Raw genomic sequence first — 27,458 nt, 5'->3', positions numbered from 1 at the left:
TAATATGCATAAGAATGATTGAGATTCATACGAGTGCAACAACGTATCTTATAAATTGCACATGGGATGATGCAATTCATTGAAAATTCAATATTTCAATATATATCCATAACGACTTGCTTATCCTACAACACACATCAGATCTTTTATTAAAAATACAAGTACATACTATGACAACCCACTACTTCCCAATATAAGTAGAAATAAGAAAAAAAAAAGAAAAAGAAAAAAAAATACCATCAGTCCATAAGAAAATATAATTGAGCCACCAAAACTACAATATAATCTGCAAATCAATTTTCAAAAAAGAAAGAATTATCTGCATATATAATCACATTCCTAAGATTAGTATATTTTTGCTCATACAGAATCTCGATTTGGTATTCCTTTATTAATATCCTTCTTCTTACATTTTCGGCTAGTATTATTAGCAACTTTCTATTTAAATATAAAATAAATATTCCATCATTTTATATCAAAACTCTAGAAAATATACGTAAAAAATTTATCGAAAATATATGCAACTAATTTCCTTACCATACAAACTAAATTTTAAAATTTTTTAGGAGTATTAATATGAAAAGATAATATAGTCATTTAACACTTAAAATAATATATTTACTTTACACTATTGATCAAAAATTCAATGGAAAGAATTATATAAATAACATGTTTTACGAGTTAAATGTGTAATAAATCATATTTGTAAGGGTATACTCGAAAACTAAAAAAAAAAAAAAAAACTATAATATCAAGAAATCAAGAAATTTACTATAAAACACGCCAAATATCGCAACCTTTCGAGAAGTCAGGAACGCGAGCCGGAAACCGCAGGCCGCGAAATGGAGTTCTCCGCGCTCCGCCCGCGGTTCGCTAGCTTGGGTCGTATTTTTCTCCCTCTTTTCTCTCCAACTCGTCCAATAAATCGCAAGAAAACATCTCCCTTTTGCACCAGAACTTCTGTAGAGCCCCCCACCCCTCCGGAAAGATCCACAGAGAGAGAGACAGCAAGAGCGATGGAGATAGCGGGAGAGAAGCGGGTGCAGAACGTTGTGGTGATGAGGCACGGGGACCGGATCGACCACTTCGAGCCGATGTGGGCGACGCACGCGGCGCGGCCCTGGGACCCGCCGCTGACGGACGGTGGCAAGATCCGTGCTTGGACCACCGGGAAGAGACTGAGGGCCCTTGGCGTCCCCATCCACCGCGTCATCGTCTCCCCCTTCCTCCGCTGCCTGCAGACCGCGACCGAGGCCGTCTCCGCTCTCTGCGCCGTCGTCGACGATGAAGCCCGCCTCCTCGCCATGGAGACCCGCCAAGACGTCATCATCGATCCCTCCCGCGTCAAGGTATTCCAGTCCGTCACCTATTCTTTTCTTTAACATTTGTTTTTAGGGTTTTGTCTGAACAAATAACAAGCTTTATGCAGAAAATGGCCTAAAAGCGTGTCCTTTATCAAGAAAACGACGTATTTGGTGGTGGCCTCCTTTATCAAAATGTTAAAGGAGGATTTTTTATGCTTTTTCAATCAAAAAGTTGTTCTTTCCTCAAAAGGGGATTTTTTTTTTTCCCAAGAAGCTTGTTACTGGTTATATAATAACTTTGGTGGTTGAAAAAAACACAAAGAAGAAAAAAATTCATAAGACTTGTTGGGATATACCGACCGACCCCTCTACGCCGACTTACCCTCGGACCTGTCCCACCGACGCCCGACTCTACTGACCGGACCGACCGATGGCTCCGACAATGGCTGCCGACAATATGCGGCCGAAGATATGTCAGCCGAACAGATCCATACTGTTCCCGACCGGTCGAGCGGTCGAGCCCAAATCACCGACTCACTGTCGGGGGTGGCAGTCGACGTCCGACTTTCGCAAAGCATCAGACCAGCCGACGGTATCTCCTGGTCATCACCTGACGTCCCGACAGTCGAATATCGACATATAGTCGGCCAGCCCATCCAAACGCCGTACGACCGCTATGGGCAGTTGTCCTGTCAAGGATATGCGGCACGGCCGTCTTGGGGCATTGTCCTGCCAAGGACATAGATTGATCCTAGTGACTTGACAGCCCACGGTGATTTAACAGCCTCCGACGATTTGACAGCCTCCGACGATTTGACAACTCTCCAGTTGTCTGCACCATTAATGGCGGGACCATACCGCGTTCTACTATAAAATAGGGCAAAGCAACAGTATTGGTAAGTTCTAAGTTTCGAGAAGCGCCTCTAAGCTCTTGAACTCTCTTTCTCTCTCTCCCACTAAGTCCCTGATTTTTCACTGTTGCCTAGTCTCCTCTCTGACTTAACCGTCGGAGGGTCCCCGTCGGAGGCATCTCCGGTCTGTGAGGACTTTTCTTGCAGGTGCGCGACACCGACGATCGGGCGACGGGGGGATTGGCCGCAATAGATTTGGCGCGCCAGGTAGGGGGTTATTCGACAGAGGTAAGCTAGCGAGCTTCGTAGAAGCTTGAAGAAATCTCTCGAGATGACGAAAATCAGAGCTCAGCGATCGAGAGCTACCGGGTCGGCGAGGCACTCTTCCCGTCGGGAAGAGGCCTCTCCTTCACCTTCCATGGCGGAGTCCAGCTCTTCGCATTCGGTGGTAACTACGGAGGCACAAATCGCGGTGATCGTACGGCAAATGATCGTTCTGACGGATGCGGTCAAAAACCTCCAATAGCAATCGACTCAGTTGCCGCAACCGCCGGCGGAACAACCGACGGCACACCCTCTGCCGTCTAGAAGCAGCCACCGACGTCTGCATCAACTTCCGTCTCCTCCTCAAGAGCAACCGTCTCAGCACTCCCACCGAGAAGGGGCGAGACGGCCACGGCACGACACCCACCGGTCTCGGCGTCCTCCTCCTTCCCAGCTGGAGTGGGCGAGGAAGGAGAAGCGGCCGCGGACACCGTTTGCCTCACTCTCAAGTTCGTCGGGAGGTTCGACCCTTGGGGTTTTACAACACCGACGGTTGGACGACTACGAACGTAAATTCGAAGAAATCAACCGTCGGCTTGCCCAACTCCAGGCGGATGGTCAGAAGTCTTCGAACGACGTCGACTTCCGGACCACCCAACCTCTCTCCCGATCTGTCCTCGACGAACCGATCCCTAGTCGGTTCAAGATGCCTCACATGGAGCCTTACGACGGCTCCACCGACCCAGTTGACCATCTGGAGAGCTACAAGGCTCTCATGACAATTCAAGGGGCAACTGGTGCCCTCCTATGCATCGGTTTCTCCCCCACGCTCCGTAAAGCTGTCAGGACCTGGTACTCCGGCCTCCGCTCAGGGAGTATCCACTCCTTCAGGCAGCTCGAGCATTCTTTCGTGGCCCATTTCAGCACCAGTCGGAAACCGCCACGAACTTCGGACAGTTTTTTCTCCCTCAAACAAGGAGAAAACGAGACGCTCCGATATTTTATAGCCCGATTAATTCAACGCGGCCACACTTGAGGTTCGGGACCTCAACGAAGACATGGCTATCTCGGCCATGAAGAAGGGGTTAAGGGGGTCCCGGTTTACATATTCCTTGGACAAGACTCTCCCCCGGACGTATGCTGAGTTGCTGGAGCGCGCGTACAAATACATACACGCGGACGAAGGAGCTTCCGACCGGCACCTGACCGAAGGCACGGGCCAAAAGGAGAAGCGGAAGAAAAATCGGACTGCTGCTGAACCCAGCAGGCCCCCGATCGATAAACGGATCTCGCCCCGACGACGGAGCCCGAGATCACCCTGACGTCAGAGTTCGAGACCGACGCACCGCAAGTATGATTCCTACACCCCTCTCTCCGCTCCTCGTACGCAGATCCTGATGGAGATCGAAGGAGCGGAATACCTACGGCGGCCCCCGCCTCTGAAGGCAAAGGGCCTCGACCGAACGAGATACTGTCGATTTCATCGGGGCCACGATCACACTACCGAGCAATGCATCCAACTCAAGGATGAGATAGAGGCCCTCCTCATACGATGAGGGTATCTCGGAAAGTACCGAAGGGACCCGCCGGCTCGGTCCCTTTCCGACTGACAACCCCAACTGATTGAAGAGGCAGCGAATAATCAGCCTACTGCTGGAGTCATCAACATGATCTCCAGACGACTGGATCGAGGAACGACTGCTGAAGAGGAGTCGACGAAGAGGCCGCGCCAGGATGATGTAATCATCTTTACAGATGAGGATGCTCGGAGAATCCAAACTTTCCATGATGACGCTGTTGTTGTCTCGACGACGATAGCGAACTATGATGTAAAAAGGATTCTTGTTGATAATAGAAGTTCGACTAATGTTTTGTTTTACTCGACTTTTTCCCGAATGCGACTGTTGACCGACCGACTCAGGAAAGTCTTTATGCCCCTAGTGGGTTTTATCGGGGAAGCCGTCGCGGTGGAAGAAAAAATTACTCTTCCCGTGACAGCTGGGACCGAACCAAGACAAAGCACCGTCCACATGACATTCGCGGTCGTCCAAGTACCTTCGGCCTACAATGCCATACTTTGAAGATCCGGACTAAACACCCTCAGGGCGATAGTCTCGACATAGGATCAACAACTCGCTCGACAGTGCTTCCAAATCTTTACTCAAAGCAATGAATCAAAGGACTCCCTGATGGTCGACAAGCTGGACCAACGAGAAGAAGAGGAGCGGGGTGAACCAACTGAGCAGCTGATTTCCATCCCGATGATAAGGAATCCTGAACAAGTCGTCTGGGTCGGGTCATAGTTGACCGACCCGGAGCGACGGCAGCTGATAAAGCTGTTGAAAGCTAACGCCGACATATTCGCTTGGTCGGCAACGGATATGTCCGGCATACCTCCGAAAACAATGACTCACCGACTCAACATCGCCCCTGGTGCGAAGCCGGTGAGATAGAAGAAACGGGCCTTCGCCCCCGAAAGACAGAAGGCCATCGATGAGGAAGTGGACAAGCTACTTGAGGCGGGCTTCATCAGAGAAACCACATATTCCGACTGGCTCGCAAATGTCGTCATGGTGAAGAAAGCCAACGGGAAGTGGAGGATCTGCATCGACTACACCGACCTGAATTGGGCCTGTCCGAAGGACAGCTTCTCACTGCCGAAGATCGATCAACTGGTGGATGCGACGTCCGGTTATCGACTGCTCAGCTTCATGGATGCCTTCGTCGGATATAACCAATCCTGATGGCGCCCGAGGACGAAGAGCATACGGCCTTTGTGACCGCCAAGGGCCTTTACTGCTACAGGATGATGCCCTTCGGTCTGAAGAATGCCGAAGCCACCTACCAACGCCTCGTCAATAAGATCGTCAAAGATCAAATCGGGCGCAACATGGAGGTGTACGTGGACGACATGCTGGTGAAGAGCGTGCAGGCTTCATATCATGTCCAGGACTTGGAGGAAACCTTTCGCACTCTTCGGCGACATCGGATGAAGCTAAATCCGACTAAGTGTGCCTTCGGGGTAGCTTTGGGGAAGTTCCTCGGGTTTCTCATTTCTCAACGTGGAATCGAGGCCAACCCCGAGAAGATAAAGGCGATCATCGACATGCGGCACCCGAACATCAAAAAAGAGATGCAGCAGCTCAATGGAAAGGTCATCGCACTCAGCTGATTCATCTCTCGGTCGGCTGAGAGATGCCTTCCGTTCTTCAAAATTCTGAGGCAGACGAAGGACTTCTCTTGGTCGAATAAGTGCCAGCAAGCTTTTGAAGACTTGAAGAAGTACCTGGCTTCTTCGCCCCTGCTTGCAAAGACAGAGGTCGGAGAAACATTGTACCTTTATTTAGCCACCGCCTCAGAGGCTGTTAGTTCGGTACTCGTTCAGGAGAACGAGAGCCAAACTCACTAGCCCATATACTATACCAGCAAAGTGCTCCACGGGGCCGAAACTCGGTATTGAATGGCGGAGAAGATGATATTTGCCCTGCTCATATCTACGCAACGACTCTGTCCGTATTTTCAAGCACATGCCATCGTGGTCCTCACCGACCAGCTCCTGAGGGCGATCCTCCGTCGCCCCGACACATTGGGACGACTGACGAAATGGAAGGTGAGGCTGAGCGAGTTTGACATCCAGTACCGACTGCGACCCGCTTTGAAAGCCCAAGTCTTGGCTGACTTTATTGCGGAATGCCCGACAGCCGATCAAATGTCGGAAGACGGGAGCTCCAAAGAAGCTGCGACTTCTGAATTTGACCCCGGGTCAACCTGGGTGTTACACATAGATGGAGCTTCCAATGCCCAAGGGAGCGGGGCCGGATTCCTGCTCACCAACTCAAAGGGAGTGCTTACCGAGTACGCCCTCCGATTCAACTTCAAACCTCCAATAATCAAGCCGAGTATGAAGCGCTGATCGCTGGCTTGAGAGTGGTGAAGGAGCTCGGGATCGACAGCCTCAGTCTTCTCCGACTTTCAGCTGATTGTGGGGCAAGTCAAAGGCGAATTCGAAGTGCGGGATCCGACCATGGCGAAATATCTCCAGAAGGTGAGAGATCTCGTAGCACACCTCAAGTATTTCGAGATCTCCCACATTCCCAAATCAGAGAATGCTCGGACCGACGCACTCTCCAGGCTTGCGATATCTGCCTACGGCACTTTGGGTCGGACACTCGTGGAGAGTCTTGAGCAATCGAGCATCGACAGGACTGAGGTACTCCAACTGACGACCGAGCCAAGCTGGATGGACCCGATCGTTCAGTACCTGACTGACGGAACCAGTCCCGAAGATCCCGTGGAAGCCAAGCGACTCCGGTGGGCGGCCTCCCAGTATGTAATGATGGACGGACAATTCTACAAAAGGTCGTTCTTCCTTCCTTGCTACGATGCCTGGGATCGATGGATGCGGACTACGCACTCAGAGAGGTGCATGAAGGGATCTGCGGGAGTCACCTGGGGGGCAAATCCTTGGCCTACAAAGTCCTGCGGCAGGTTACTACTGGCCCACCATGAAGAAAGACGCGGCTGACCTGGTTCAGAGGTATGAGCCGTGTCAGAAGTATGCCAACTTACAACGCCGGCCCGCCAACCAACTGACTTCCATTGTTGCCCCATGGCCCTTCGCCCAATAGGGGGTCGATATACTCGGCCCTTTCCCTCCGGCGTCTGGCCAAAGAAAGTTTATAGTTGTCGCGATCGACTACTTCACCAAGTGGGTGGAGGTCGAACCTCTGACGCAAATTACCGAGCGTAAGATGGAAGACTTTGTCCAGAGGTCCATCATCTTTAGGTTCGGACTACCGCACACCATCATCACCGACAATTGGCGACAGTTCGACAACAATGACTTCAGGGAGTTTTGTGCGAGATTTCATATCACGCACAGGCCGACCTCGGTCGGCCATCCACAGTCCAACGGGAAAGTCGAAGTAACCAACCGGACCATTCTGCATGGGTTGAAGACTCGACTAAATGAAGCCAGAGGCCTCTAGGTCGAAGAGTTGCACTCGATCCTGTGGGCATACCGAACGACACCCTGGGTCCCGATCGGAGAATCTCCTTTCCCCCTGGCCTATGGGACGGAGGCAATGATCCCACTAGAGATCGGGCTACCATCGACTAGGGTTGAACAATATCGTGAATTGGACAACTTCGAATGTCGAAGAGCTGACTTGGACCTCCTACCCGAGCTCCGACGCGAGGCTCAACTCTGCATGGCTTCCTACCGACAAAGAGTGGCCCAATACTACAACACTAAAGTTAGGCCAAAGTCCTTCAGACCCGGAGACCTAGTTCTAAGGAAGGTGGAAGTCTCGAAGCCTCAGGATCAAGGAAAACTATCCCCGAACTGAGAAGAACCCTACAAGATTGCAGACACCTGCAGGCGGACGCCTACCGACTTGAAACCCTGGAAGGGATGGCCATTCTCCAGACTTGGAATGCTGACAATCTGAAATTGTATTATCAATGAATTCTGTATGCCCCTCTTGCTCGGAATACAATACAATTTCAAAACTCCAGAGTCTACAAAGTTTGGCTCTCCACCGAGGGTCGGCCCTCGCCAAAAGTACGAGCCTCGACGTTCCGACTTGAGCCCCACGTCTCGTTGGAAATCTACGATTTGATCGCCGACTCTACGCCGAGTTTACGACTCGATCGATGACTTGATCGCCGAATCTACGACTCGATCGCTGACAACACATGACTCTTACGATTCAGTCTACATTAACGGAAGGTCAGCGCTGGCGATGAAACCTCTCTAAGTTGAAGCCGCGCTCCTTCCATAGTCGACTCTCGAGCAACGCGGCTGGCTAACTTGCCGATTTAGCTTCTACTAAGAAGGGCAAAACGCCAAGACAACCGCGACGTACCCGTCTGACCAAGGTCTGGGCAACGGGTATTCGACTTACGACATGCCGACTCGGTTACGACCGGTCGAAGGATATCCGGCTTGCCATCATTTATCATTCACCACGACGTACCCGCCCGATCAAGGTCTGGGCAATGGGTATTCGACTTACGACATGCCGACTCGGTTACGACTGGTCAAAGGATATCCGGCTTGCCACCGTTTATCATTCACCGTGACGTACCCGCCCGATCAAATTCGGACAACGGGTATTCGACTTACGACAAACCGACTTGGTCACGACCGGTCGAAGGATATTCGACTTGCCACCGTTTATCATACGTCCCGACATGCATGTCCGACCAAGGGCCGGACAACGGATATTCAACTTATCATCGTTATCCTGTCCAACGAGCTACATTCGGTGATCGGCCGACACTCGGCCTGACGTATACGCCCGACCAAGGTCCGGGCGGTGGACACTCGACCTACAATCGGTACGGCTCTCGACCATCGGATCCTACGCTATCTGTATGACGGTCGGGATGCTGGCCTGCGATTGGGGCTTGTGCTGACCTTGGCACGACGCACGCTACTGACTACCTTGATCGGTTACGCTAGACCCTACCGAACGTCCTAGTGAGGTATGTCGGAGCTACGACCTATGCACTCGGAGATGGCTCGGACGATCAAACACATTCAACGCATGCGGGAAAAAGTGTGAAAAGTCTTTGATTTTGCTAAGTTAAAATGACTTACAAAATTGGGCCGAAGTCCGATTACAAAATTGGGTCGAAGTCCGATTACAAAATTGGATCGAAGTTCGATTACAAAATTGGGATGAAGCTCGATTATAGATATCAAAGACTAAATAGAAAATAGAAATACAAAGATAACGGGCAGATACTCCGACTATTCGTCGGAGTCGACTTCTTGCACCGGGTGGAGTTCGGGAGCAACCGGCGTGCCCGCTCGGGTCGGGGAGGGATCGGGGGTTGGAGCCGCCTCATCCTCGGCAACTCGTTCCGTCGGTAGTGGGTCGGCCTCTTCCCTGCGGCTTGGTCCTCCGATCCTGGAGGGACGATGCCGCTCAAGTCAAGCTCCGGGTGCAGACTCTGAATTGCGTCCCGGACGTCCTCGTACCCCACCCGATAGGAGGCGAAGCCGCTCTCGAGGAGCTCCTCCCGGTACTCGTCCGAGCTACGAAAGTCCTCCACCGCCTGACTCGGTGCCTCCTTGGCCGACTCCGCCTTCGCCTTCGCTATGTCGGCATCGGCTTGGGCGGAGGACAAGTTCTCCTTGGCCTTAGCCAGGTTCTCCAGGCTAACGCGAAGCTGTTGGCGCTCGGCCTCGAGCTCCCTGACACAGTCGTCCCGCTCTCGCCGCAGTCGGTGGACGGAGCGGGTCTTGTGCTGGATCTGCTCGCGAGCCGACTGAAGTTCGGCCTCCGAGGCGGCTAGGCCGTTGGTGAGTCGGAAGATCTCCTCCTCGAGCCTAGCCTCACGGTCGACCGACAACTTCAGTTGGTCCACCAACATTGCCTTCTCAGCTTCGACGGTCTCGACCCTGTTCTTCCAGGCCTCCGGACGTCGTCGAACCTCCGGTATCCGACCTCCAGCTCAGACATATTGTAGATCAGCTGCAAATAGAAGGCCGGTCGTCAGAAAGATGAAACGACAAAAATAACAATGAAGAGGAAAGAAAAAGAAAAAGAGCTCACCTGGATCATGGTCAAATAAAAGGAAGAAAGCATGTCGGACACCGGCCGACCCCTCAAGAGCTCCCGGTCGGCCGGAGAGAACGGTTGCCTGACACAACCTCCTGGCCAAGTCGTGGTTGGCCAGGGCCGACGCACCCTCGGGGATCCGAATGTCGGACGATGCGATGCGGCCCGCCGACCTCGAGTCGTCCGCCGGCGCCATCGGAGCCTTCCCCCGACCTGTCGCCAGGCCCGAAGATCGGAGAGGGATGAGAAACTTGAACTCGACTGAGTTCCTCCCGAAGGAGCGACGGGAGCCGCCGCAAGTCGTTCGGGCTCACGTGCTTTGGTCCGAACCTTTTCAGTGGGTGGGGGAGCCGACGCTCCTTCGGCTGCCCCCTCAACCGCCCCTTCTTCGGACGGCACCTCAGGTGGCACGCCGGCGTCGACAGAGCAATGACCGGCTCGTAGCCCGACGCACGTTCGGTGTCGGGCTGCGCTGTCGCCGTCGCAATGTGGGCGACGATGATATATGAGGCCTTTTGGGAGGCCGTGAAGGTCCGGTCCCGGACACCGGTCTCTTCCTCGCCGCATGTTGCCGAATGTCGGCATCTATCTGCCTCACTCTCGGCGGCATGCCTGCAATTTCAACAAAGGATCAGCACAAGTCCAAAAACAAATAAGGACAAAAGAACGACCGACAGACCGAATTGTACCTAAATGGAGAACCGAACTCAGCCGACGTCGTACAGAGCTTGCTCGGTGACGAGCTCCCTCTGCTTCGGCACCGACACATCCTTCAATCGGTGAAAATCCTCTCGGTCTCCAGTCTCCACCTGACTGTTTTCGTTCGGCTGAGTCCGAGGGTCGCCCCAACGGAAGGGAACCCCCAAGGTAGCGAAGAGGAAGCAAAAAAAAATTGGTTCTTCTACTCGTGGATCGACGAGGAAGATCGATGATGAACGAAAGACCCTTCCGGGGATTGAAGAACCACCACCCTCGGCTTTCGAGTGGGGTCGGAGGACGAAAAACGCCTGGAAGAGAGAAATACGAGGAAAGATCGGTAAAAGCCGACACAACAATGCAAAACTGATTATCAACCGGATTGAGTTCGGCGTCAGTTGCGCCGGACAAAGCCTGTAGTAATCCAAGACGTTCCAGACGAACTCCAGAATCGGAAAACGAAGACTGCCCAAAGGTCCTCGACATAAAAGGCCACCTGGTCCGGAGGCGGGTTGTTAACCCGACCCTCAGCTCCAGGGGCGAAGAACTCGAACTGCTCCGGGATACTGTACTGCTTCCTGAGCCATTCGACGTTTGCCCCCGAAAGTGAAGAAACCTCCACCTCCGGGGTCGACCGGGAGTCGTCGGTCGGGTTCCCCGACTAACTTCCTCAAGGAGAGGTTCTAGCCATGATGCTAGCCCCAGAAAGGAGAACAAAAAGAAAATGGCAAAGGAGGAAGGGTGCAAGAAGACAAGAACAGGCAAAACTTCGAGAAGAGCTTTCGAAGGGAGAGCACGAAGACAACTACCTAGAACTAAGGGACAATTCGACAAGGCCTCAGCGTCAGAAATGGATTTGCAGCAAAAAGTGAAGTTTTGGATGTAAGTGGCCGCATATATATAAGGTCCTTCAACGGTCGAGATGAAAGCACACCGAACGAGGGCTTTCCGAATGCCGACACGTGGCAGTGCCTGAGCCCTTCCTCGGTCTGATGGTTTGACGCACCTGCCCCCAGATCGAGCCACGTCGCCTCCATCCGCGTGAACGGTTCCAGCCCAATAGCCCCCTGACACGTGGCGGAAAAACCGCATCTCGGGATTCATTAACCGACGGCGGTTCGTGTTCCCAAGGAGACGGCGGTTCGTGTTTCCAAGGAGACGGCGGTTCGGTTTCCAAGGAGACGGCGGTTCATGTTCCCAAGGAGACAGCAGTTCACGTTCCCAATGGGACGTCTAACAGCGGATCGTTCGTTGGTACGGTCGCCAGAGTCGGAGCATGACGTGATGGATAACCACTCTTTCGTCCGAAGCCGTCGCCCACGTGGAAACGCTGGCCAACACGACATCCGACTCAAGAGTGGGGAGCAACTGTTGGGATATACCGATCGATCCCTCTACGTCGACTTACCCTCGAATCTGTCCGACCGACGTCGACTCTACCGACGGACCGACCGACGGCTCCGACAATGGCTGCCGACAATATGCGGCCGAAGGTATGTCGGCCGAACAGACCCATACTGTTTCCGACCGGCCGAGCGATCGAGCCCAAATCACCGACTCACTGTCGGGGGTGGCAGCCGATGTCCGACTTTCGCAAGGCACCAGACCAGCCGACGGTGTCTCCGGGTCATCACCCGATGTCCCGGCAGCCGAATATCGACATATAGTCGGCCAGCCCACCCAAACGCCGTACGACCGCTATGGACAGTTGTCCTGTCAAGGACATGCGGCACGGCCGCCCTGGGGCATTGTCCTGCCAAGGACATAGATTGATCTCAGTGACTTGACAGCCCACGGCGATTTGACAGTCCCGGCGATTTGACAACTCCCTAGTTGTCTGCACCATTAATGGTGGGACCATACCGCGTTCTACTATAAAACGGGGCAAGGCAACAGTATTGGTAAGTTCTAAGTTTCGAGAAGCGCCTCTAAGCTCTTGAACTCTCTTTCTCTCTCTCCCGCTGAGCTTCTGATTTTCCACTGTTGCCTAGTCTCCTCTTTGACTTGATCGTCGGAGGGTCCCATCGGAGGCATCTCCGGTCTATGAGGATTTTTCTTGTAGGTGCGCGACACCGGCGATCGGCGATGGGGGGATTGGCTGCAACAAGACTGTATTTCGTATCAGTGACGTTTTCCCAACTTATTTTTGACAAACTGGTCAACCAGATCACTCAAATAGGGTGTTCTCTTGGGGACGACGGTATATTCCTTAACTGTGTAGGCTTTTGTCTGCAATTGATGTCTAAAATGCACACTTGAAATAAAATGGCCTGCATTGCATGGGCGAATACTACTCATGTTGGAGTAAGATTTATGCACCCCTATTTCTTTTCCTGATTTTTATGTTGCATGGAACAGAATCAATATAGTCCATAATGGTATGATTCATTAATGAGGAATAACTGCATTTGGGCCATGGAAAATTGGAATTTATGGTCCTTTCAATGTTTTGGAAAAATAGTTTGTCAATTTGCAGAAGCAGTCAAAAATGCTGAAGAAAAAAAACCAGAATAAGGAGATTTCTAGACTTGTTACTTTTGAAGGTATCCTGAAGTGATTGATTAGGATTGAGAGAAAAAGAGATGCACATCAGGGCCTGTTAATGGAGTTCTGTGAGAAATTATGTATATCTGGGAGCAAAGCTGGTACAGGATTGTACTTTGAAAGGAAAAATTTAGAAGACATAGGAATTGAGAAAGGAGAATAAGAAAAGAGGTAAAGAACGTAGAAGTTAAGAGTGAAGAAAGGAGAGAAGTATGATAAATGAACCTTTCAATTACATGGTAGCCTGCTTTCCTCCTCTTTGCCAGATAGAGAATTAGACAACTTATATGGTAGGGCTTCTAAAGTTAAAGAATATAAATATAAAAAGATCTCATCAATGTGTCTTTCAAATCCCTCCAAAATGAAAAGGGGAAAAGATCACAATATATCTTTCAAAATCAGCTAAATCCAAAGGAGCTAGACTTGGAGTGATCATCTAATTATTGTCCTAAAATATGCTAAGATCACTGGTTGTTAGCAGTCTCACGTGAAGCCATAAATATCTCTCTGTAGTGACTCGCATTAAAAATATTGTGAAGTCTTGAATCTCAGGCATGATTTGCATCTCGAGGATGCTATTCTTTAGCACATTTTTAATACTTCTTTGTGGAAAAGAAACATCCTGCATCCATATTTAGATATCGGTCCATTTTCAGGGATGGCACCTCTTGTCCTTGAATGTTTTCTTTTCTCATCTTGTTCCTCATTTTCATTAGAACCTGTGCAATCCGTAAGTAATTTTCCTTAGCGTTCTTGCTGTATACAATTTTTTAATGTAAATATGCCCCCCATTGTTGTTGCTTTTCAGTGAGGTGCAGGTGTGATTTATACTCATTGCTCTGCAGTTTGAAGTACCTGCTCTGCACCAGTAAAGCAGCAATCCATGGATGAATTGGTTAAGGCTGCTTGTTGTTAGCTTTAGATGAACATTGCTAAGGTTGTGGGCAGCCCCTTCATTTTCACCTCATGTAGCAAGTCTGACATGTTCCAAAAACAATATCATGTGAATCACCTAAGGATTCTTCTGAATTATCAAAATAACATAAAAGAATGAAACTTTTATGGAAGGGATGGCTGATTTTGTGGTTTTTCCTGAGTTATGTCACAGATATGCTTTAAGACTTGATAGAAGCATTACTCCAGGATATGCATTTGTTCTGTTTTAAAGAGTTTGGTGGAGAGCACATTGCAAAAAATTGGTCCCATTCAATTTTCAGAAAAGTTTACACTATGAAGAGCATCGTAGAAGCACATGGAAACCCTAGGGAGATAGGTGGAGAATATATACTTAAATGCTTCTACATGAAACATTAGTGGACAGTCTTTTATAGGTACTTTGATGCATTCATTTATGCTACAAAAATTTGCCCACTTTCTAATAATGGCCACTATCAAAGTCAGTCACTTAATCTTCGCATTGATCTTGTTTAGCTTCTTACACCTTCCTAATATGGTAATTATTTTCCAAATGACTATGAGCTGATTATTTGGACAGCTAATGATAGCATGACAATCAAGATGGACTAGTTCATATATTTTTTCCTTTTCTATAGATATAAAAAGATGAACCTATAACTCATGAACTGGATGCTCATTATACAGTTAGGTGCTGGATTTTATCTAATGCCCCAACATACAATTGATTTTATCATATTGTGATGCCTTCTCTAATCTTTGTTATAATATACTGAAGGAACCATATTCTTAGCTAACAAAACTTTTTCCTGACAAAACATTAATGGACTAGCACTGAATCAATTGATTAAGCTGATTTTTGGGAAAAAAAATGCCTTCGTTCTAATGAAAGGCTACCTCCATTAATGGAGCCTAACCATGGTGTTTAATTGCAGCATATCATTAACGTGCAACCTCTACCATCTCTTGCCTTCCTCTGGCTACGATCGGTTTAATTATGGGATCCTGCTTATAAAGACACCTCAGTGGTATTAGCAATCGATAAGCAAAAGCAGGGTTCCTTCCCTTTTTTCTTTCTTTTATTTACACAACTAGCTGTTGATCTTGTGGCAATCCTTCACTTTTCTCATTCGGTCTTGGGAATGACATTGGCTGTCTATTATTTATTGCATGATAGTATGGGGGTTAAACTGTTTTTTTATTTAAACATCAACAGTATCAATGGTCATATTTTCCCCTAACTAATCTGCTTGAACTTTCTCTGTTTAACAGGTCTCAATAGAATATGGATTATGCGAAATGTTAAATACACGAGCCATAGGTGAAGAATTTACTCCTAAAGATGGCATCTGGTTTCCTGAAGTTTCAAAACTCGAAGCTTTGCTGCCAGCCGAACTATAGATCATTCTGTGGAGCGTATTTACCAAGAGGTTTAGACTAATTCATTATTCATCATGAATATCTTGTTTAATTCATATGATCATTTAATTTGTGAAGAAAATGCTCATTTAAGTTTGTCTTATTAGCAAATAATGTACATTGATTGCTGCAGATGCCGCATTGGGACGAGTCTGTTCTTGATGCAAGAAGTAGATATGCGAATATCATTCGGGCTCTTGCTGACAAGTATCCCCATGAAAACTTGCTGCTGGTCACACATGGTCAGTGTGTCTTTGTAAATCAGATTATAGTGTTTCTATATGTAACTTGGTTATAAATTGCTTTCAACATGGGCTTACTCTCTTTTTCCAAAACAATCTAAAAAAAAGCATTCATATCTGTCGAGGCTTTTAATATGTTTCACTTTACATATTTAGTGCTTAAATTAACATTGTTTTTCATAGTTTTGTAGAAGGTGATGCTTTGATTTCTTCTTCTTTTTTCTCCCTTTCGTCGCGGCCCACGTGTGTGCATATGCATGTGTTATTATATGGTGTCCTTGCTGCAAGATTGCCTGAACGTCTTGCTTTTTTTGATAATAATAAAAAAAATCTCCTTACAAAGGAAAAAAGGAGGATTTTTTTAGTAATTGGCATATTCTTGAAAATCAGTCATGTTTATGATCTGCACATGCATTTTCTGAGAGCTGTTTGATTGCAAATATCTCATTCTTCTTCCCTGTATGGCAGGAGAGGGAGTTGGTGTTTCGGTCGCTTCATTCCAAAAGGATGCGGAAGTTTTTGAAGTGGAATATTGTGCATTTTCGCATCTGCAAAGGCACATATCATTTGAGCCTTCACAGGCCCCTGTTGCTGAAAACTTAAAGTTGCTAACTACGAGTGGCCAGACGGGCATCTCTTTTCTCTTACAGCTCAAAATGCCAGATGGTTTCTAACAACGTGAGCCTGACTCGTTCATTGCCCCTTCAGTGGGAGAGCTCATGCTGTGTCAACATAGCCCTTTTTTGTTTTCCATTTTCTTTTAAATCGACATAGCAGTGCCTCCCCAAGTTACCTTTAGTTTTGTTGTGATCGTACATTAGAAATTCTTCATACAAAATTGCAAGACAATCACTCTTTTGGTGATTTTATCGAAGAGTCAACCAGTTCTACGAGGACCTAAAAATTCTGCTGTTTTCCTTTGCTGGATGTGATTTGAATAACTCTCCAGGAGCTTCTGGTTGGTTGATTATTGCACATCAAAATTCCAGATATTTGCATGATACATTGTAGCTCTTGGTTACCTGCACTATGGTGGGGGAAAATGACCTTACTCACCGTCAGCTCCATTTTGCTGAAAAATAGAACAGGTTCATATTTTATCTTCCCAGGAATCTGAATAAAAGATGGATACGGTAAACTATATATGGAAGAAAATTTCTATTCTCTCTGTAAATGACATGAAGAGTTTCCCTTTGTGGAAGCTACGCTAGGTTTTAATATATATATATATATATATATATATGTTTCAGCTGATCTATTTGACACTGAAATTTACTCGAGATCCTGTCTGCGACTGAATATTGTATTCAAAGCCATGTGAGGTAAAAATCATAAGATTCTCCTCCGAACTGCAGACCCGTGCGATGGAAGACCAGAAATTCGTCTGGACCTTCTTGATCTTTTCCATAGTGATATTTCTGTATCACCCATTTATATATATATATTACTGTGTGACAGAAACCGAGAGTGGAGTATGGGAAGCTCCATGTGCTTTACTCAATTAAGACAGTCATACAACAGAGTAGAAATAGAGACAGAGAAGAAAGAAAAGAGGGTCATCCCTTGTAGGATATAAATTCTCCTGCGCAAGGGATGCAAACTGGTTCTTCGAAGTACACCAGAGGGACATCCTAAAATCTAAGATTTGCTCCGTCTTCCACAGTGATCTTAAAGCTGCAGGAGAAGCCATCTGAGCAGTGAAGAACAGCATTCCAAAAGGACGATTCTCTACATATAATTGGAAGGGACCTCAAACTGCAGGAGAATCTACCTGAGCAATCCAGAACAGCATTCTGAGATACTGGTTCTACTTCATTTGGGAGGTCTATGTTCCAAAATGTCTAATGCTATCCTAGCTATTAAGCTTCCTCTCATAAGCAAGTTCCCATACTAATATGTGCGTATAGTTGCATATCTTTCGAAAAACAAATTGTAAATGGTGATCAAAACTCTAACTCAACAAATCATCTGTCTCCATCAAATTCTCTTCTTCTAAGGTACATTTCAATCGTTTGTTCATACTATCTTGTCGCTCTAGACTGACTCACGACTATCCATCCAAAATTTCTCTTAAAAAAGAAAAGGAAAAGAACAAGAAACAACCGCTCACGCCCGTATGCACATCCGCAAAAAAAGAAACTAAAACTCACAGATAATCTCACTTTGAATGGTCGGTTGGGGTTGTCCATCTTAATAATATTTAAGGTTGTATTTGGTAGCTGGCAATCTATCCAGATTGCTGGCAATTTAATGTGATAATCTGGATTACTGCATTTGATATACTTTTTGGATGGTAACCCAGATTGCCTCATAGAAAGCAATTTAGATTGTCTTGGGAAGAGGTGGCTATCCAAATTACCCCCCCTCCCACCCTCCTCCGCATGCGCTCTTGACCTATGGCTCTTCTATCTCGCTTTGCGTGCCCACGACTCCTCCGCCTTTATCCCCCACCACCCCTCCATGGCTCCTTCATGCCCATCCCCACATCTCACTGCTCCACACGCAGCTGCCCCCTCCCCACACCCTAGTGCTCATCGTTCCTCACATCCCTAGGCCTGCCACTTCTTCGCACCACCACCACATCTATATTGCTCCCATTATTTTTCATCAGAAAAAAAGAAAAACGTCAAGATAAAATTATTAATATATTTTAAAATTTAATTTCATATTATCGAAAATCTGATTGTCATACTCAACATATCAATTAAAATTTTCAATAATTTTGCTGCAACGTTACCTGTATACCAAATACAGTAATCAATATTATTGACAATTTAATGATAGCAAACTATCCTGAAGGCAATCCACATTATCTTTCAAGATTGTCTATGTACCAAACACAATCTAATTATTTATGACATGATTGTACTTTCTCCTCCACCTGATTCTAATCATCCATGCAACAATTTGAAATTGTAGGTGGGTGACCACGAGCCTATTTTCCACTTCAACTCAGTCATTCATATACTTTATCCTATCATCAGTTGCATATGCCTTCTCTACTTTTCATCTGACGCCTAGAAAATACAGTATAACTCAAAAGGACTTCCTATTGTATCAGATTACCTAAAAGCAGTACTGTAAGAGCCCACCATATCATATATCAAAACACAAACAAAAGTACATGAATCTGAATCAACTGCATCATGCCTTCTCTAACTCCTAGTTTCCGGAAAACATGTAGAGGAACATGCATTTACCATCTGTATACTTGTTGAACAGAAGCTGGCTGTTCAGAATCATGGATATAATCATTTTAGGGTTGGCTAAACATTATAGCATAAGTTGGTGAACTGGGACTTGCTTAGGATATGAGTTCTCACTCAGCAGTCATTTCTTCCACTTGTAAACAGCAGGTCTTGGGTTCAAGTCCTGAGAAGTGCGTCCTTCAATGTGCAGGCCACCTTCTCAAAAAACTTTATAGCTTCAGCTAGCCAGTTTCAGCATTCTTCCCACATCAACAATTTGAAGCCCCATAAATCTTGTCATGATAATGTCAAGATGATCCAAGAAAACATAACAAATTGGATGAAGCTTGCAATAGAATCATCAATAAAGGACTCAAACATCAAAACTGAAACAGTGTTGACTAGTTATGATAAACTCAGTACCATAACCACAGTCATCAAGCTTTGTCAGAACTATATGGGTCAGCTAAAAAATGTCAATACAGCAGATACATAAAAGAAAAAGGTAATATTGATCAAATGATGAATAAATTTCTTTCAAGCCTAAGAGAGCTGAGCAAGACTTTGCTACCATACAACAAGTTGAAGCTCCTTTTCTTGTCAAATCCTTCAATGATTTTTATCAGATGCCAAACTGTGCGAGTACCTAAAAGTAAAATCCAAAGCTGCAGGGCTTCCTCCTCTTTAGTAGTTCCATAAAATGCAGGTGTGAATAATACCTACTTCAGCTATTCTCTGATGTTTCAAAGACGAAGAGAAAATTGTCGTCAGGAAGTCAACATTTATTGTGTTTCAAATATTCAGATTCTTGTTCCTGAATCAATATTTGACTTCATGTACCATTAGACTTTGGATTTCCTTTGATATATTCTTTGTGGAAACAGAGATGAGCACTTTTCTTAAATGTGGGATATATCCAGCTGCAACAATGAAAGGTACAATTGATCTACAATTTGCAGACATTATTCCTTCTCATCACTTCTATGCTTTCTGCTATCGTTGATCCAGCAGTCCCTACGAATCCCAAGGAAGCACAGCTGCAAACAGCTTCCTCTATGTATAATAGAATTTCTGGTAACGTCACTGGGTCACAAGCATTGTTCTTATCCATTCCATCTAGATTCCTTGGAAGAAAACCAGACCTTAGCCCATGCTCTGCTGCCATAAGTTTCTTAGCAGCCTGCACTACCAATTCATCACTTTCTAGTAGTGTATAGAGTCTGTAAGAGCTTGCATCTTTTGCAAGGTCTGCCAAATAAGTTCCAGTCCAATTCACCATAGGAAGGTCCGTCATGACAAAAATATGGATAGGACCGCTAACCTTGTTTGCCTTAAGTTCCAGATTCAAGGTTTTAAGCTTCTGGTCTACTGCTGAAAATGTAGCCCTCCAGTGATTCTTAAACTGCCCATCTAGCAACCTAAGTTGGGCACAGAGAAAAGGCTCCTTTATCTTGTTTACAGCAAAATCCTTTCCTGCAGCCATAATTTCTGGGACAAAGGGAAGGAATTCAATTTCCTTTAGCAATGACTGTATCCGTGTGTCTCTTGGAGCTTCATGTATATCGATATAAAGCTCAGAACTTTTATATGGCGATGTGAATAGGCTTCCAAAAGCCAAAATTGTGGCTGTTTCAGCTTTTGACTCAGGTCCAAAAGCCTTGTATACATCTCTACGCTTCCTAATGTATGAAGTTTTCTTCTTCTTCTGCAATTCTTTGTCAGGCTGAAACGAGTCCAGAATCCCTTCATTCTCTTGTTGGTATGTCCATACTGTTGTCCTACAGTCATCTTGTATAGCATATATACACTGATCAATGTTACCTTGCAAGCCAGATAGCAAGGACCTGCATTGGTCAAAGTTACCTGATAAAGATCCAACCTTAGACACAGCACAACATAAGCTAGCAAAGCAAGCACGCTCCAAGTTTAAGCCACACCATGTTGAAGCAAAGACTCTAAAATCAATTATCTTGACCATAGATGATGCTAGAAGAGACAAGTCAACTATGTCCGCCATTGAAACATACCTGAAAAGACCGGAAAAACCATGTGTTATTTTTTTTAAGAATAATTGCTGCTACAAGTACTAAGACAATCTGTTGTTTATTATTAAACAGATTAGTGTTTCCCTTTGGACATAACAAGCAATAAATTTAGCAGGCATTGAGACAACAAACTTCAGCTCTAGCTATCAGCCATTTTCATCATACTTAGCAGTCTCAGTGAGATCCACTTATCACTAAACATCTAAAAAAACAAACATCATATGTTTATTTTTTAGAGATCAACCTCAACAGGTACACACCAATCATGAACTTCTGGTGTCCTCATTCCAGCTGGCCTTGAAATCACTAAAAACCCAATGCTCCTAGCGAGAAAACAGATAGCTTTTGTAGCAGTAACAATCAGATGCAGGAACTGGACATCCCTTTGCAGAGGTCTTCAAGCTTTGAAAATGATTTTCCTGAGATTATTGATAACCACCACAAGATTGAGCAGAAGAAATAAATAATCACTTAGATCAAAATTATCTTCCATGAAAGGATTCGTAAAATTTACTCCATGCTATCAAGTCTTTTTAAAGTCAATTTAAAAACTACACCATTCCTTCAAATCAGTGCACTTGAGATCAGTCTCCATCTTCCTCAACCATGTGTCATAATCACTCAACTAATTATGTATATAATAAAATACTTTATATCAGATCTTTGTCAATCCTTCACTTCTTCATAGAAATTAGATGAAGCTAGCACTCATCTAAGTGCGGTTGTTCCTGTTGATATAACAAAAGCATTTCATGTATGTGAAATAAGAATGCAGACAATAGTTTCTCCTCTTACATGACTAACGAAATGGGCCACACATCTACCTCTGTAAACTGTCTCCAAAAGATTCATCCACAATCTTGAGCAAATTGTTAGAAGATTGAATCCTTATTGAAATCATCACCAATGTGACAGTTTCTTTATAATTCAGCATTTGCTCCTTTTGACCAAGCTGTTTTACAACTGCTGGAACCTCTCTATGCAAGGACAAAGGCATCGCCCGTTGGAGTTTACCAGAGACACCAGAGATACAGCATTACTCTTAATTCCAACAACTAAGCTAGAAAGGAAAGAAACATAACACTTAAAAGATAAAAAAAAATACTTTCAAAGGTTAAGCTCAATTTCTACTTCTGCAATTCCAACTTAAGCAGGCACTATGATGACCAATAAATCCCAAGAGCATGCTTATGCAAGAGGCTACTTAGCCATGAGTGAACAGAGCTTGGTGCACTTGACAAAAATTAGAACTAAATTGGCTGAAAGGCACCCAAATATTTCTGTTGCACCAACTAGCAATTTACAGAGGCTAGAGTCACCAAACTACACAGCCATGCTGAGACTGCATGCAAGTATGTGAATCATCAATGCTAGGGTGATCATTGCCCACTAGAGCATTAGACACAAGTATAAGCCATGTAAAACAGGGGCTTCCACTGATTAGCTCCTTGATTAGGAAATATTATAGATATGAGAATCACGAGAAAGTAACATCAATAAATTTAAACCAGAAGGACTAGAAATAAGAAAAACTAAGAGGGAAATATACCTCCACCTCCTACATCTGTCCCTTCCCAGCAGGCATCCTCTTGCCATTCCTTATCTTTTTAATTTGCATTGGCATTGCTTCTCTTTCTTATTTTTCATTACATTCTACATTAACATCCATCTCTTCTATCTCAAGTTGTCCTACTGACTCGCACCCTCTGCTTTCTCTCTCTTACCTTCTACAGCTCTTCGATCCACCATTCTATTGATGCCTAATTAAGTTTTCCAGATTTTTTGTAAAAAAACCTTGTTTTATATAAAATACACAATGCTCTCTCTCTTTCTGCCTGCACAGTGACCGACATCTCTCTCACAATAATAGATTTGTGCTATAAGTCTGATGAAATGACATAAAAACTCCAAAGAAGCATCTATGAGGCAACAAATAAAGCCAATATTTTGGTGGATAAACCAGTGATATTGGGGATAAGCAACTAACTTTCATTAATTCAAGAAAAAAGAGCACATTTTTTTTTTTTACTTGCAACACCCAATGTCTATGCAGTAATTGTGTCCCACTATATACTTAATCTTCACATGTTCCAAGTCAGTCATCAAATTTCAATTAGAAGAAGTACAAAATGTCTTGCATTCATTATCTTAGGTATGCAAAAATCTTTCCAAATCTGTAATCCTTTTTAAATAAAGTAGCGAAGAAGGCATTTTTCAATCATCTGTACATGCCAGATGGAAGAATGGAAACAGGTGGAAGATAAATGTAAGCCTACAAGTGATTTGATATAAAGGTGATAGGCTATTCTAGAGGCACCCAAGAAAAAAACAATGGCGAATCTAAGTCTTTCAGAAGCCATGAGAAGAAAATCTACTGCTTATAAGAAACACAGAGTAGCTGCTTTGAAAAAATATTTTAGCAAACCCATGAGCACTGCTCCAAGGAAGAGATCCCTCCAAAGCATACCGAATTTGCTCAGAACTCCATAAATTTCTCTATGTAGAGATGCAAGCACCTGAAATTATTATATATTCAACTAGTTCACAAAGAAAACCATCAAATTGGGAAGGGTTGAACAAGCCAAATAACAATGTCTCCAATGACCGACCAAAGAAACTATTATCCTAGTTTGTGTGGTACTGTAGGCTAAACCAAGCCTCCTGCTTCCACTATATCTCCACCACTTCCAATAACTTAATCCTGAACAATAATTTCGCTAATTTTATCTTAATTCCAGCCATTAAAACTTGTCACTGATTCTCGACCCAGTGAATTTCCTTATAGTTATCTGGCCCAATTTCTGGTTTGCAGAACAAACAGCTATTCCATAAAATCATAGTTCAAGTGACTCCTAATAGTGATATATATGCTTCTTCCATCGTGGCACCCAATTTGTACCAATTTGAAACCGTGTTAGGACATTATAATGCTTTCCAATTAATCAAAAGCCCATACAATCATCTATCAGTTTAGTCTAAGCCAAGTTTCATGGCCGATGGCTTGAAAAAGAATTTGATAATATTTACGAAAAATCCGAATCAAAGGCACACACCTCCGAGCTCTAACGAGCTCCATGATATGATCCCACACCGCGGTGCGGAGCTCGGTGGGGCTGGCGACCCTGAACTTAGGGCAGCTCCCCAGGGCGACGGCATGGTGGTCGAGCACGGGGGGCACGATGAGGGTGCGGTTGAGGATGGCAGCCATAAGAATGGCGTTCTTGAGCTCGGAGAGCTGGTTGCTGAAGCCGCTGTGGGGGGCGTACCACAGGAATCTCTCGCCGGCGAGGTCCGGGGCTCCGCCGGCCCCGCATTGTGGGGATCGAGCGTCTAGGGTTTTGGTGGGGAAGGGGAGGAGAGATCGAAAGATCTCGGCGTAGGAGGAGAGGAAGACGGCAAGGAAGAAGATGAGGAGCAGCGAGAGAGAGAGGAGGAAGAGGGGTTTGTTTCGTTGGCTTCGCTTCCTCCAACGGCTACGGCTCACCGGCCAATCCATCGCTCCCTCTTCGGTTACCCTCCTGCAAGACTGCTGGAAATTATGGTATGGGGAGGAGGCGTTTCATGAGGGCGGTGGGTGGTGGGCGCGGGGCTGGCCGATCCGCATAGCAACTCCCTCCAGATGCGACCATAAGGATCTCCGTCCATCCAGAAATGTTTGATTCGAATGATTTTTGCTCTATAGTCGGCTCATCTGAGTCGCAAAACTCCACCACAAGACATTCAAAATGACCGATTCTTTCCATCCGAGTCGAGGAGATTCTTTTTTCTACGTAACCACGATGTCAGACGGCCATCAAGTGGATCAGATAATATTTTCGTATGACGATCAAAAAATGGGACATCCACTCCTTCATTTAATCGACACGTGCACATTTCGAATCCGGATCCATTGCATGAAAATAAAGCCCTCTTTTTTTTTTCTTTCTTTCTTTGAGGTCCATTCATGTATAACATTCGTAGGTTGGGCTGTTCATTCATGCATGGCTCTACCAGAAAGACAGCTCCCAGCCTAAATCCTAAGAGATAGGCCAACTGATCCGAGTCTTGTAGGATTTTTAGTCTAATCATGTTGGAATTTTCCAACAAACCTATCAAATAAATATAGATATATATAAATACATTTATAAGAGCACGATATACAATTCTAAAAAAACTAGAAGAGAAAATTAGGATTCCATATAGGATGCAGCGTCTGGTTTGCAACACCGTTTACCTCACTACTTATAAATTGTTTCCTTCATAAAAGTTAGAGATGATTTTATTAAATCAGTAAACTCTTGCGATAATGATAAGGGAGATTTGCATTAGGGTCCAGTCAAAATTAGAGATGGTAATTATGGCGATCCATCTAATATTCATCCCGTGCCAACTCCAATAGGGTTCGTTTTGCACAACTCGTTTAAATCTAATGATGGATATGGATTTTAGATAAAATATTTAAGTTTAGTTCATATTGGATGTGGGCATGGTATACCTTATCGGAACACAATATACTATAATCTTAATCTAAATCCTCTTTCAAAGTTATCACTTTCCAAATGTTCGCATGATTAGTTTCTTATTTGATTCAACTCAATTTTTTTGTCTACTCGTTCGACCCACATCATCTATTTATCTAACTAATATAGATATATTTATATAAATATGAATTTTTAATTATGTGATAGATACAAATATTGATCAATCCAATCCATATTTGGTTAGTTGTCATCCCTAACCAAGGCGTACATGGAGTCCAACGAGAGTGGTAAAACATCTCTATATTATTAACATCACCTCTCTCTCTCTCCTCTCTCTCTCTCTCTCTCTACATATTAAATGAGCAGGGAGGGAAATTTCTATCGTCTACAAATTCACAAAAATATAAATAATTATTAAAGAATTTAACGTGTCATATCATAAATTTCAAATTAACTAGACTCACTCTGATTAAAAAGATTAATTGATCAAAAAAATAAGTTCCAATACGTGGAATCGAAGTCAAACTGAGGGTTTACCTAAAAAAAAGGGGTCAAATTAACCCAGATTTAAGCTGTCACTGTTGTTTTTACGTTGCATCCAGTTGTCACTACTTGGAAGATTGGCCGTGGACTATCTAACGAAGACGGGAGGGATGGATGAGCACCAAGTTTTAAAATCGATGAGCTCAAAGTTTTAAAATTATTTCTAGCAGCATGTGAAACTAGAGCAAGGCAAGCCAACAGTCCTGTTATAAATATCTATTTATGCTTCTGATCAAACACAGTATCATGCAAGAACCTACATTGACTGTGAAACCTTTCTTTTTCCAACCATCTTTTGAACATGTTTGGTAAGTTAGTTATTTTGACATGGCATCTTTGAACCATTATGTGACGAAACTGAAATATGCTTTTTATTCTTTATATCAGATTTAAAAATTGATTTGGTTACTCTGTAATTTCTCACAGTTAGATCATACACATTGTCTTGCCTATTAATGCTTCATTTGATCATACTCCAAAAGCATTGTTGCCAAAAAAAAAACTGCCATTTATTTATTTTTTCCTGCAACAAAGAAAATTTCATAAGCCGCAACTGTCAAGAACTAAGTATAGCTGATGGAAAGCGAAGATGAAGATGAGAAGTTGAGATTGCAATTATCAAATTACATTTATAATAAAAATATTTATTTTGATGAAAATCTCAGCCATCTATACTTCATTCATATGCATCTATGTGTCAACCATAGAATGAGTTTAGATTCGCCATTGGCATCCCCTACTAACTTATACTCTGCCACTTTCCTCTTGGTTAGGTGAAGTGTGTGAGATTAACTTGTCAAAGGCCTCTAGTAATCAAATTAAAGTTTACAAGGCAAATTAGCAAGTCTTTCTTAGGATCCTTAGCTACAAGATTTCTTGGAGGTTATGGAAAGTTTCATGATTGAGATTTTAGAAAAATTAAGATCAATGCATATAGTTTTCTTTTAATCATTTTAAGTTGAGATTGTATTAATTTTAACCTAATACTGCAAACGTTGTGCATGAAGAAGTAACCTTGGGAGCAATATACATGGTCATTTGTCGGATATGTAAAGAAACGGACAAAGTAAAATTGTTGACATAATTGATTGCAAGACACTAAGACATATCTTCATTGAAGTTCAAAACTTGGTTCTAGGCAATTTTGCATTTGCATATATGTTGCAAAAATATGATATTTAGATATTATTTGAAGCTTGGTATGATAAAATTTGGGTTTGAGTTGGTAAAATGGCAAACTTGAACCAACTGGTGGGTGTGCTTGAAGCCAACCACGGCCAATTCAAACATGATTGGGGTTGAAAATATAAATGGTGAGGACGTTTTTGGATTACGCTTTGGACCTAGTCCACGAATCTAACAATCATCAAGGAGTCTGCAATGCAAGGTCCATTCAAGCTGAATCTTGGAAAAAAA

The 27,458-nt window shown here is 44.6% G+C and overlaps 1 protein-coding gene and 1 non-coding gene across 4 annotated transcripts; one reads left to right on the top strand and one right to left on the bottom strand.

The window, feature by feature from the left end:
* Positions 1-797: 797 nt before the first annotated feature.
* Positions 798-16,710, top strand: LOC105043694 (uncharacterized). Its single transcript, XR_012140673.1, has 4 exons — positions 798-1,349; positions 15,418-15,575; positions 15,698-15,806; positions 16,275-16,710. It is a non-coding gene; the product is annotated as an uncharacterized protein (transcript).
* A 2,666-nt stretch (positions 16,711-19,376) lies between these two features.
* Positions 19,377-24,757, bottom strand: LOC105043695 (O-fucosyltransferase 30). Of its 3 annotated transcripts, XM_010921354.4 has the most exons (3): positions 24,093-24,757; positions 20,932-21,021; positions 19,377-20,838 (listed from the first exon to the last, which is right to left on the bottom strand). In XM_010921354.4, exons 1-3 carry the CDS (start codon positions 24,533-24,535, stop codon positions 19,941-19,943), a joined length of 1,431 nt encoding a protein of 476 aa, XP_010919656.1. In that variant the 5' UTR covers positions 24,536-24,757; the 3' UTR covers positions 19,377-19,940. The 3 variants fall into 3 exon arrangements, with proteins under 3 accessions (XP_010919656.1, XP_073111787.1, XP_010919655.1); XM_073255686.1 differs by lacking the exon at positions 20,932-21,021; XM_010921353.4 differs by having other exon boundaries at positions 19,377-21,021; positions 24,093-24,756.
* Between the last annotated feature and the right edge of the window lie 2,701 nt (positions 24,758-27,458).

The sequence above is a fragment of the Elaeis guineensis genome, chromosome 4 (genome assembly GCF_000442705.2).
Source record: "Elaeis guineensis isolate ETL-2024a chromosome 4, EG11, whole genome shotgun sequence".
Lineage (NCBI taxonomy): Eukaryota > Viridiplantae > Streptophyta > Magnoliopsida > Arecales > Arecaceae > Elaeis > Elaeis guineensis.
The sequence above is the reverse complement of the archived record's forward strand: the minus strand, read 5'-3'. Positions and strand labels throughout refer to the sequence as shown.

Excerpts from the sequence above, each read along its gene's own strand:
- LOC105043695 (XM_010921353.4), bottom strand. The coding sequence starts at position 24,535 with ATGGATTGGCCGGTGAGCCGTAGCCGTTGGAGGAAGCGAAGCCAACGA. Across the intron at positions 21,022-24,092 it reads GAGCTCGTTAGAGCTCGGAG|GTATGTTTCAATGGCGGACA; the intron begins GTGTGTGCCTTT and ends CGGTCTTTTCAG.